Below are 13,143 nucleotides of genomic sequence, written 5' to 3'. Positions count from 1 at the left end.
ACCTTGCCCAGTATCACACCATGCAATGTGCAATGTGAATGTACTAACAGTATGATCACATTGTACTAGCCACGTGATTATTGTCTGATACTGTGAAAGTAGAGACCATCTTACTCTTCCCCCCTAGCAAAAAACAGCCCCACTATCTTCATGAAATGACTTTGTAAGCTGAGCTCCTCTCACAAGCCGCCAAGCCAGGGATGCTATTGATTTTCCCACAATCTGAGCATCCAGCAAAGAACGCCCCCTTTCATGATCAGGAGTATTTCTGATTTTCCGGAGGGACCAAACTTCATCGGCCACACGGGGGCGCTGAATGCAGTCACTCAATAGGCGGACTCTACGTTGTAAGACGTATGAACTACGTTTCCCAGAATGCTCTGCGTCACTGCAGCGCAGAGGCATATTGAGGTATATGCTGGGAGATGTAGTTTTCAGACACTTGTCATTTCTTGCCGGGTTCCCGGTAACAAACAGAGGTACCCGCCCGGGCAGTAGTGATAGGAAGAAGGACGCAATTGCTGCTTCTCTCAGTTCTAGCCTAGCCCTAAGGGTAAGTAAATGGCCGTACTAAGTGGGGTTAGGCTGTGACATCAGGAAGAATTTAGAGCGAGGAACTACTAGCCTCGGTATAGGATATAAATGATTAATAAATTATATCTTGGTCCCTATGATTTTCCATGTGACTACAGAATGATGCAAATATCTCTTTATATTATTTTTTGCTGTGACAAATTCAGTTTCCTACTTTCTGTACACTACAGTAAATATAAGTAGCAGAGATAGAATTGAAATTACAGGACTAATCAGATTTAGAAAGCCAATGATAAGGCTTGGTCCACATTTGTACGTTTGCAGAACGCAATTCTTGGATCCAGTTTAAAAAAAAAACGGAATGCAAAATGTTGTCCTTTTGTAGCATACGTTTCCAGTCCGTTTTTTAAAAAATGTGTCCCGAGCCGTTGGGGGAGCCGCCGAGCTGGAGGGGGTAGCAGCTAGCAAGGGGGGCAGCAGGCACAGCAGTGGGGAGGGGGGCCTCACCTGGGTCCCCCTGTCTCCCCTCCAGCTATTTGCGCTAAATGTAATCAGCAGCGAACGGGGAAGCAATTACCTACTTCCTCCCTTGCGTTCCATCGCTCGCCACCTGGGTCCCTGCAATGCCGCCCTCTGTACCTGAGGAAGGTAGTAGGTAATTGTTTTCCCACTCGCTGCTTATTACATTGCGCAACTAGCTAGAGGGGGAGCGTGGATGGGGGGACCCAGGTGATGTGGGCGGTCTGACCCACCTCCCACTGCTGTGCCCGCTGCCCCCCTTCCTGGCTGCTACCCCCTCCAGGCTACCTGGGGGCAATATACTACCTATTGGGGGAATAAAGGCCCATAAAGATGATGTTGTGAGGAAGAGCAGGCGGTAGGCAATCCCCTTTGGCATCCGTTTTTGTGTGCAAAGTTCTCAGTGGAGAGGGAGATCCGTTTTTTATTGCCTTTCATTACCTCTCCGTGTATCCGGAGTCCTTGAAAATCCAGCAAATCCGGACTCTCTGTATAGATAGCCAGGTACAGGTGGTGCCTCAGTATAGGTAGTGAGCTATAGGTGCCCCATAATAGATAGCCAGGTTGTGCCCCAGGATTATCTTACATAGCCCCGTTCCAGCACTGACTCTGCTCGCTGGCTCTCCTCTTCTCGCCGGACTCTCCTCCTCTCTTTGCGCTCTTCTCGCCACATCCTCCCGCTATGGTTACTTCCGGCAGCACCTCTGACGTCATGAGAGGCTGCCGGGTAACCATGGTGGCAGGACGCAAGGTGGCGAGAGGAGGAGAGCCCGGCAAGAGGAGTTCACGCAGGAACGGGTCAAAGTAAGTTACTGCCCCCCTTGCCACGGACACATCCTGCCACTTCTCTCCTGGGGGCCAGATCTGCCATTTTGTCTGCGGCCCCTGGGGGACCCACTGACAGGTGCCGATGTACCCCCAGGGGTCCATGGAGCCCAGGATGAGAAACACTGGCTTAAAAGATCATTATTGTGAACATTTTTAAAATACATGTAAACACCTACAAATACGAATTACCATATGTTTCTTCCAGAGTAAAATGAGCCATTAATTACTTTTTTCCTATGTTGCTGTCACTTACAGTTGGTAGTAGAAATCTGACAGAACCAACAGGTTTTAGACTAGTCTGTCTCATCATGGGAGAGTCTCAGCATGGCCTTTATCCTTTATTAAGACACCCCCTGAAAAGGACTTAAGAGTCATAAGGCAAAGTAAAGTACTTAGGGCTTTCTCCAGCCCCTTGCAGCTGTCTGTCCCATGCTGACAGCTTTGTTCGTAGCCGCCGGCCTGGGGTCCACGCACGGTGCAGAGGACGACCCTACCTACGTAAAAGTACCCTATATGTTATTCCAAGTAATGTACTATGTGTGTGCCAAATTTCATTCAAATCCGTTCAGCCATTGTTGCGTGATTGAGTAACAAACATCCAAACTTTCGCATTTATAATATTAGTGAGATATAACAATGGCAGCCACAATGTAGGGTGTTATATTGGTATATACTGTATATACTCGACTATAAGTCTAGAAATGTAGGTCTGACTCCCTAAATAAATGTATAAGGGTCGACTTATACACAAGTCACGAGCAACACTGTGCACACTGAGTAATGTGTGTATTATTAGTAACGTTCCCATTTGCAGCAATTTACCCAGTCCTGGCCACAATCATTAAAGGGGAACTTCAGCCTAAACAAACATATGGTCATTAAGTTACATTAGTTATGTTAATTAGAATAGATAGGTAATATAATCTCTTATAACCCACCCCGTTTTAAAAGAACAGGCAAATGTTTGTGATTCATGGGGGCTGCCATCTTTGTCATGGGGGCAGCCATCTTTTTGGTTGAAAGGAGGTGACAGGGAGCAGGAGACACTGTTCCAACTGTCCTGTGTCCTGATCACCCCTCCTAGCTGCACGTGCTAGGCTTCAAATGTCAAATTCAAAATGTAAAAAAAAAAAAAATTGCACCGAAACAGCAGAACGAGAATAACAACATCAAAAATCCCATCATGCTTTGCACAGCATTAGGGGAAAAATGCCCGGGCAGTTTTTTTCTGTGCAGCTAAAAATGAGGCTTGTATAAGAGAAAAAAAGTTCTCATGCTGTGAAACAGTTAAAGAAACACCAGGCCTTTCCAGTGCTGCTGAGTCAATTTTTAGTCTGGAGGTTCACTTTAACAAGTAAAGGGTTGGGGTCAGGGGGACATACAGGGTTTCAGGAACGGAGTGAAAAGTCGCTGCACATGGGAGCCTGGAGGAGTTATGGGCTGCACTTGAGTAACAGGAGGGGTTAATGGCTGCAAAACTGTATACAGTGCAGTCATTAACCCTTCCTGGGCCTCAAGTGCACCTGTCAATTATTCCTGGTCCCCAAGTGCAGCCATTACATTTGCTGGGTAGACTTATACTTCAGTCAATAAAAAATTCCAGCTTAAGAGGGTCAAATATTGGAGTCGACTTATACACAAGGTTGACTTATATTCAAGGATATATGGTAATAATGCTATCTTTAATCTACACTGGAAGACTCATTATCTCGAGGTACAGCCTTTCACCTGCTATCCTCATCTGTATAGTGCTGACCCTTTCTACTTCTCTACCAAACTTGTATATAATAATGGCAGTCTACGTATAGAGCATTATATTGGTAAAGGGTAATGCAACCTTTAGTATGGGATATTATATTTATTTGGAATAAAGCCATCCCATATACAGGGCATAATATAAAGCCTGTTTGTTTATGGGTGTAATATTGCTGTATTGTATTCCCAGTCAATAGGTGAGCTGTAACAAGGCAATTAAAAAATAGCAATACTCTTGTCAGTGCCTGGCTTTATACCGTCCAATTCACAGTCAAAGGAGCTATATAAGGCCACTTTCTACGTAGCATACCAGTATAGATTGTATATATTCAAAGTCATATATATTGTACTTCTAGTTGGGTGCTCCACATACAGCAGGGTTTCACAACTTAGTCCTCAAGTACCCCAGACAGTGTATGTTTTGTGGAAATTCACAGATGTAGTTAAAGGACATCCGAGGTGAAAATAAACTGATGAGAAAAAAGGTTGTATCTATCCTCCTTCTCCTTAAAATTACTTTTTAGATATCCCACAGTTTTATTTTGTATTTGAATCTAGTTTTTAAGTTTTTGCTGTTTCATTGTCTCTGCTCAATGACACCTTCGTCTCAGAAGCTATTTACTGATAGGAAAGTGCTTTATGGCTGTAATTACTTATCAGTGAGGGTTATGCTATAGTCTGACCCGGTTCCGACCCGGACAGAAACTGTCACTTGCATACCTGATTAACTTTTTCAGGCAGAGAAAGAAAAAAAGCAACACAGTCTAGTTATTTCTGTGCTTGGCACTGTTCTTACACATGTCTATCTCATGTCACCTCTGTTGTCTGTCACTTCTGTTGCTTTGCTGATACACTAATTAGCCCAGGTGTGCTTATTTGTGTTTTTTTTCTTTCTTTTTTTTTTTTTTGCAAAACATGGGGGTACTTGAGGACTGAGTTGAGAAACCCTGATATACGGCATAGGCTTCATTTATCTGTTATGTCAGGGATCTCCAGGCTTAAAGGACTTACGAGGCCAACTACGTAAAAAAAGTTAATTACCTGCCTCTAAGTTTCAGGCACGTAGGACGCCGTCCGCGCCCTCCGTGCCGCTCCGCCGGGTCTCCCGCTCATTATCCCCCCCGGGCCGGCTCCCGACCCCACGGCCCGGGTCGGGCTCTCCTTCTCCTCCAAAGATGGCCGCTTCCTCTGGCCGCGGCTGCGCAGTCCGCCTGGCCGCGAATGCGGCTGCACAGCTCTAGGGCCAACCTAGGCCAACGGCGTCCTCCGTGCCTGAAACTTAGAGGCAGGTAATTAACTTTTTTTACGTAGTTGGCCTCGTAAGTCCTTTAATTCAGGTTATAGTCTTGCCCCTTATTGAATACCATCACTGAATGTGGATTATTTATTATACTGAACCTACAAAATGAGCTGACTTGTGTGTTGCTCCTTTATCACAGTATAACCAGTGCCATGGCAGCCTGGGAACAACTGTTTTCAAGAATGGTGAAGACACGGCTATCATGTTGGACACAAGCCTTTCCATCCACTGTATCAGTGGCAGCACAAAGAGGTCTGGCATCATCAGCTGCTCGTGTAAGTACTGAGAGATGTGGTATACTTGTGTCTCGTTATTTCACCAATTAACTTATAGGTGAAGTACCCCTCCCCCATCTTTCCTAATTTACATGTCTAGAATGTGTTTTGTTCAAATATGTGTTTTCAGAAGTGGGAGGAGTTTAAGTCAACTTTACCATCTATCTGCCGTTCTTTATCCAAAATATAAATAAAAACTCTGTGGGCCAGATTTATCAAGAGTGTCTGAGACAAAATATTGGTAGGTTTTTAGAAATCCATGCAGAACTGTCTCAGGCATCTTAAAGTGAACCTCCAGACTAAAAATCTACTCAGCAGAACTGAAAAGGCTTGGTGTTTCTTTAACAGTTTCACAGCATCAGAACTTTGTTTTTCTTACCAAAGCATCATTTTTATCTAAGCTCCACCCATCAAAGAAAAAAAGCCCGGGGTTTTTTCCCTGATGCTGTGCAGAGCATGATGGGATTTCCTATGTTGTTGTTCACGTTGCCTAGCAACTGGGAGAGGTGTTCAGGACACAGGACAGTTGGAACTGTGTCTCATGCTCCCTGTCACCTGCTTTCAACCAAAAAGCTGGCTGCCATCATGAAATCAATCATTTGCCTGTTCTTTTAAAACAGTGTGAGATTATTGTAATGATCTGCTCTGCTGTCTGCACAGGCTGACGGCTTTTTGACCATTTGTTAGGTCTGAGTGCTGCACGTCCCTGGAAAAGAGACCTGTCTCCACTCTGCAAGCTGCAGAGTTGCTGTTCTGGTGAGGAATTTGCATCCACTTGTCATGCAAATTGCTTAGCTGCTTCCTCTGATGGCTTGCAGTATAAATACCATTTCCTCCCAGAATTCCTTGCTGGTCATGATGGTTTGTTCCTGCTAACTTACCTGGAGTCTCAGCCCTTTGCTTACTGTTTGCTAATATTGCTATCTTAGAGTAGTTCCTTGGGAGTGCCCTAGCATTCCTGTTAGCATAGTCAGGTTGTTTGTTACCTGTATTGCTTTGTACTGTCTATCTGTTGCGATTGTCTTGTCGCCAGCGGCGGTCGACAAGAAATCGTTCTGTCTGTTGGGATCGCATTCGCCCTAGCAGTAGAGGCGGTGGTTCCTTCTGTACTCTGTCTGGGAGTATAGCCAGAGCAGCGGTTGCTACTGGTTGCTCCATCTGTCTGTCTGTCTGTTTGGATCGCATTCGCCCTAGCGGTAGAGGCGGTGGTTCCTTCTGTATTCTGCCTTAGGAGTGTAGCCAGAGCAGCGGTTGCTACTGGCTGCTCCATCTGTCTGTCTGTCTGAAAGGAACGCTTGCTGTTGTCTCGGTGAGGTAACCGTTTAGCAAGCGTTCGCGTTCTCTTTTGTTTTCGTGCTTCTTTGGTTAGTCAGGGTTGGTACACTTTGTCGCTATTGCGCTTCTCGTGTGGTGACCGTGCCGCGCACGCGCTTTGTTGCTATTGCGCTTAACGTGTGGTGACCGCGTGTAGTTAGTCCTGTCTGCTCCTGTGTGTTGGATTACTGTTTGTTATCAGTTCTGTCTTTATTCTATTCCTTTGCTCTGTATTACTCAGTCTGGTGTCGCTATTAGCAATCACCATTCTTGCGATTGCGTTCCCACTTGGTTTTCGTTGTTGTGTGTTCACCGTCGCCGGGTGGCGACTAGATTGGTGGACACACATACATTCTGTCTCTGCGCTCTCTCTCCAAGGGCTATCTTGCCCTATATTGCTTCACCTCGTACAATTCCCATCTGGCATCTGTGGCAGTGCAGAGGATTTATTCCTCTGCACTCCACAGCTCCATCTGCCGGTGGGAATTTCCCTCTACAGGTGCATAGCACCATAGCTGGGTTCTGTTATTTTATACGCTTGTGGAGGATTTCCGCAGTGTCAGCGCGCATCTTGTGCGCTGACCACGGAAATAATTCCCCAATCGTTACAATTATATTACCTATCTATTTTAAATAACATAACTAATGTAACTTAATGACAGTATGTTTGTTTAGGCTGGAGTTCCTCTTTAAGAAATCATTAGATAGTGCAGACTCCTTCTAAAACTGTTGTAAAATAGGAGGAGCTAGGAAAGTCTCTCAGACAGTGCAGTGTGTGAGGGGAATTGCTGTTGCTGAGGTAACCAACACACCTGCTGTATTGATAGCAGCTCTGAGGAGGAATTCAGCAGGGGGAGGAGCACATCACATATCATGTCTATCCTGCACTCCACTCTGCAATCATGTCTAGCCTGCAGTTCTACATCTGTACAGGTAGAACTGCTATCAAGCACTTCTTAATCTGCGCTAGACTAGTGTAGGGATGGATTTGCCTTTTTCTTAACTGTGGTGCAGCTCTAGAAATTCATGCTAAATTGCCACTATTACCTAGGATTTAAGAAGGTTCTTATTATGCAGAATTGTTCTCCCTGCTGGTTAGAACAGATTAAGAAGAAAAAACTGTCTGTAATGCGTTGATAAATCTCCCCCTGTGAGAGGGAGCTCTGATAAAGATGCTGAGTAGAGCTGGGAATTTAGGTGTAGTGCTGTTCAGATTTGGGACTAGATGCATGTAATTAGAATGCACATACAGTATTTAACTAGCACAATGTGAAAATTATAAACTTTAGATAAGGCAGGTCAGAAACTTTTCTTTTCAAGTGCAAATTCCTCACTAAACTCCAGCTGAACACCAACACTAAAGGCCCGTACACACGCCGGACTGGAGGCAACGACGGGTCCGTCGTCACCTCCCGCTGGGTGGGCGTTCCAGCGACAGTCCGGCGTGTGTACAGTCTGTCTGCAGACTGATACGGCTGTTTCTGAGCGATCCGCCCGGCGGATCGCTCAGAAACAGCCGTATCAGTCTGCCGACAGTGCGTACACACGCCGGACTGTCGTTGGAACGCCCACCCAGCGGGAGGTGACGATGGACCCGTCGTTGCCTCCAGTCCGGCGTGTGTACGGACCTTAAGCTGGAGTGTATACAGCTCACCACTGGATCCCCGAGGGATAAAATAATACATTACCTGTTGTTTTTTTTTCTATCTTCCAGCCCTGAAAATCCTGAAATCCTATTAAACCTCCCCACATCCAAAACCTCACAAAGTCCTGCAACTTCCACCTTCGTAACATCTGTAAGATTCGCCCTTTCCTGACCTCTGCCACCACCAAACTCCTCATCCATGCCCTCATAATTTCCCGCCTCGACTACTGCAATGCCCTTCTGTCTGGTCTTCCTATGACCCGAATAGCCCCACTGCAGTCCATCATGAATGCGGCAGCCAGAATTATCCACTCCTCCAATCGCTCCACCAGGGCGGCTCCCCTCCGTGAATCCCTCCACTGGCTTCCTATCCAGTCCAGAATCAGATTCAAGATATTGTGTCTGACCTACAAATCCGTCCACAAAACCTGTCCAACCTACGTTTCTGATCTTACTCAGAGATACACACCAAGCCGCTCACTCCGCTCCTCCAATGAACTTCACCTGACCGTCCCCCGCATCACCCAATCCCATGCACGCCTCCAAGACTTCTCAAGAGTCGCTCCAACACTATGGAACTCCCTACCTCCACCCATTAGGGCAGCCCCCTCCTTCAACACCTTCAAGAAGGCCCTCAAAACTCACCTTTTCACTCTGGCCTACCACCCCTCACAATTGCTCTAAACCCACAGCTGAACTCTGGTCCCTTACCTCTCGTGTCCCTACCTCTCCCTCTAGATTGTAAGCCTTTGGGCAAGGTCCTCCTCCTTTTGTGTCCTACCTGATCATGCACCTCCATTACTGTACACTTATGCTATGCATTTGAGTGAACCTAACTTGCCTAATCTCCATGCTCCTCTCCAGTGACTGACTAAGCATTACCTTGTACTCATACTGTGCTGTGGGATCTGGTTTTCTTGTATTCCTGTATTGTCATATTGCTGTATGTCACCACTAAATATTGTCTGTAACCTAAACTAATGTCCAGTGCTGCGTAATATGTTGGCGCTTTATAAATACAATAAATAATAATAATAATAAATCCAATGCTGTAAATACACAATGAGATTTTTCATTGGATTTACTGTCCGATCTTATTTTCGTTCAATCATTCACTTCTATTAGAAATCGATCAGAAAATAAGATCGGACATGTCGGGAAATTATCTATCAAACCATCTATCTGCTGAAAAAACTTATGGTGTATTCTCAGTATTAGTTTTGGGTTCCCTTTTAACAGAGCTGGCTTGTATAGTGAGGATGGGTTCTCACTCTGGTGTCGTGCGATCTGGTGACTTATTCCACACAAGTGCAGCTGTATGATCCCACTGAAAATAGAAGGTCGAAAATAAGCAGTGCTTACTGGGTGTACTAGAGGTGGCCAAATGGCCGCAAGGACAGGTCTCACCTGATGTTGGTGGGCTGTTTGGTTAGGAATCAGCCATTTATCGCATGCATCCCTCTTGTGGCTGTGGACCTGATGCTCGATAATCCTTATCAAATGGTAAAGAGTTGAAAACAGAATCTTTCTTGTTCTGCAATGCACTTGCAGGTGGCATGCATGCAAGTTATTGCTGGTGCAGCATGTAGAGATGCCACACGCCCACCTCAGCCACTTTGAAGTGAAGGGGCCCAGACAGGAATCCTAGTGTGGCTATTCTATCAGCGGTGTGAGAGCAAGTAAGATGGTGTCTCCCTAACAGCCGAACCACTATGACCCACCCACAGTGACCTCTCCCTCCACCCAGCACTAACAGTGACCCCCCCCCCCCCCCCCCCATAGCTCTTGCAGTGATCCTGCCTACCCCAGCACCCACGCTAACCTCTTCCTCCCCCAGCAGCCATAGCCATTTCCCCCAGCACCCACACTGAACTATCCCTCCTCCCCCAGCACCCACTGTGATCTTTCAATTCCCCAGCAGCTGCCCTCCTGTCCCCTGCAGCTGCCCTCCTGTCCCCTGCAGCACCCACAGGGACCTCCAATCCCAAAAGCAGCACCCACAGTGACCTCTCCCAACACCCAGCATCTACAATGAGTTCTCCCTTCTTCAGTAACCACACTGACCTCTCCCAGCATCCACAGCAACCTCCCCTTCCTCCAGTACCCATACTGACCTCTACCTTCCACAGCATTCACAGTTACTTCTCCCTCCTCAGCACCCACAGTGACCTACCCTTCCCCCAGCACCCACACTGACCTCTACCTCCCCCTAACTGGCACCCAGTACTCACACCCACATGGCACAGTACTTGCACCTAGCCCCGACATGGCACCCGCTACTCAAACCTGCACACAACCGCCACATGGCACCTACTATCTGCACCCACATAACCAGTACTAACACCCGAAGCACCTGCACTCAGAACCCACATGACACACAATTCCCACCCATAGCTAGCACCCAGTGCAGGCATGGCACCAAATATTTGCACCTATGTGATACCCAGTACCTGCAGCCAGCACCCACATGTTTCATCTGCAGTAGTTCCAGCTGCATCAAGCCTCTACTTGGTGCCCAGCACCCACACCAAATACTCACATGACATCCAGTACATGCACCCAGAACTCACAAGGAGCTGAGTACCTGCAATCAACACCCACATGATGCTTGATACCTACCCATACAGCCACAATCCACATGACACCCTGTGCCAGCACCCTGAACCCGCATGGCACCCAGCATCTGCATTTAGCACCCACATGACAACAAATAGCCCACTTGCCAGCAGGGCTGTGGAGTCGGAGTCGTGGAGTCGGAGTCGTGGAGTCGGGCAATTTTGGGTGCCTGGAGTCGGAGTCGGGAAAAAATGCACCGACTCCGACTCCTAATGAATTTGTAACTGTAATTAAAATAGAAAATATGATAAAATGTTCTATTTCTCAGATAATAGTCATTAAAAATAATGTATATATACAGTAATAGCTGTGCTTAGTCCACAAAAATGACATAAACCAATCAAAATTAGTTACTTGTGCTGCTTCAATAAAGCAGTCCCCTTATTTTTATGGTCAGATATACATATCTGATTGTGACTGTATATATGATGTGTACACAGGAATCTCTTATATATACTAAATAACATCTATGCTGTAAGAATAAAGCCTGATGTGTAGCTATGTGACTAATAGAGATGGTCAACGAGATGGAAATAATTCTGCATTGATGCTGATTTATGCAAATGTATGCACTCCCTTTGCTGATGAAATCAAATAATTTGATATGTTATTAAAATTTGGTTTGGTGACTACAAATTAAAGGGTAACTGAAACGGATGAAAAGTAAAGTTTTATACATACCTGGGGCTTCCTCCAGCCCCCTTCAGGCTAATCAGTCCCTCACTGTCCTCCACCACCCGGATCTTCTGCTATGAGTCCTGGTAATTCAGCCAGTCAGCGCTGTCCTGCCGCATGCCGCTCCCACAGCCAGGAACATTCTGCACCTGCGCAATAGTGCTGCACAGGTGTAGTACGCTCACGGCGGAGTGTGTTCATGCGCACTACGCTTGACTGACTCAAGTACCTGGACTCATAGCAGAAGATCCAGGTGGTGGAGGACAACGAGGGACTGATTATCCTGAAGGCGGCTGGAGGAAGCCCCAGGTATGTATAAAACTTTAATTTCATCTGTCTCAGGTTTACTTTGTTACACAGTAGTACTATACTCTACATATGCACTCCCCACAGAGCTGCAGGGAATCCACTGAGAATGCTGTGCACATTGAACACAGAGGTGTTGTCTGTTTACAATCTCCTCATTCCCCTGCAGAGTACCTGCACATCATTCTTACATGCACCCACACTTGATAGATGTTCTTTGTTCCGGTTGTACCTTTTACAAGTACTCTTACCAAGGACTAGTTTTAGTCTAAAGGGAATAAATATAGCAGTCTCCATATCCTTCTCACTTCAGTTGTCTTGTAAAATTCCTAAGCGTTGGCAGTTAAGAGACGAATTTCATGTTACATACTTTTAATCAACAAAATTGTAATATGCAAATTAGAGGAATCGGAGTCGTGGAGTCGGAGTCGGAGTCGGTGGAATCCTAAGCTGAGGAGTCGGAGTCGGTGGATTTTTGGACCGACTCCACAGCCCTGCTTGCCAGCACCCATCACCCATATGTCACCATATACTCACTCCCAGTATCCACTTGGCACTCAGTATTTGCACCTAGGACCCATGTGATACTCTATACCCCCCATAATCAACACCCACACAATGGCACTACTCACACTGCACCAAGTTCCCAAGCCATTACATGCTATGGGTATGCATAGTACCCATCTATGGCCAGCACCCAAATAGCACCCAGTACCCACCCTTGGTCCGAACCCATATGAGACTCGGTACTCGCCCATGGCACACATCGAGACCACACATGGCACTCACTACTCATGTCCTGCCAACAGCACCTATGTGCACCTAGTACCCACTCTTGGCCTGTACCCAGCACTCACATGGCTCCCTGTACCAATTAGCACTTGCATGGCACCCACTATTGTTTATCACCATTTGCTTCTCATTCAGCACCCAATACTGCTTAGCACCGACTGAAAATAAACACCCAATGCAAACTGGACCTTGGTAGCCACTGCAGCTTGACACAGACTGTACTTTGGCACCTCAGCACCAACTGAAACTTAGCACAAACTGGACCTTTGCATCTTACCACCCACTGCATCTGGGCACTCACTGCACCTTGGCACTTACTGTAGTTTTGCACCTACTAATGCTTAGCAACCATGGCACCCTTCTTGTCCCCAGCAGCACCCATAGTGACCTCCCTCAGCACCTAAACTGACCTCTCCCTCCCCAAACACCCCCAGTGACCTCTCCCTCCCACAGCACCCCCAATTACTCCCCCTTCCTGCAGCACCCACACTGACGTCTTCTGATCTCTGCTTATCCCATCTTCCACCGACACCTCTTTCCCCATAGCTGGCACCCAGTACTCACATGACACCAAGTACCTGCAC

The 13,143-nt window shown here is 46.6% G+C and overlaps 1 protein-coding gene across 2 annotated transcripts in view; it reads left to right on the top strand.

Moving 5' to 3' along the window:
- Positions 1-429: 429 nt before the first annotated feature.
- The window catches only part of HDHD5 (haloacid dehalogenase like hydrolase domain containing 5), a 40,018-nt gene continuing 27,304 nt past the window's right edge, over positions 430-13,143 (top strand). The window contains exons 1-2 of one of the 2 annotated variants that reach the window (XM_068277254.1): positions 431-553; positions 5,076-5,211. In XM_068277254.1, coding sequence (XP_068133355.1) covers positions 5,089-5,211 — 123 coding nt within the window. In that variant the 5' untranslated portion in view covers positions 431-553; positions 5,076-5,088. Of the gene's footprint in view, positions 554-5,075; positions 5,212-13,143 lie in introns of both variants that reach the window. The other variant, XM_068277255.1, reaches the window with a different exon arrangement.

The sequence above is a fragment of the Hyperolius riggenbachi genome, chromosome 3 (genome assembly GCF_040937935.1).
Source record: "Hyperolius riggenbachi isolate aHypRig1 chromosome 3, aHypRig1.pri, whole genome shotgun sequence".
Taxonomy (NCBI): Eukaryota; Metazoa; Chordata; class Amphibia; order Anura; family Hyperoliidae; genus Hyperolius; species Hyperolius riggenbachi.
This window is presented reverse-complemented; position numbering and strand designations above follow the sequence as displayed.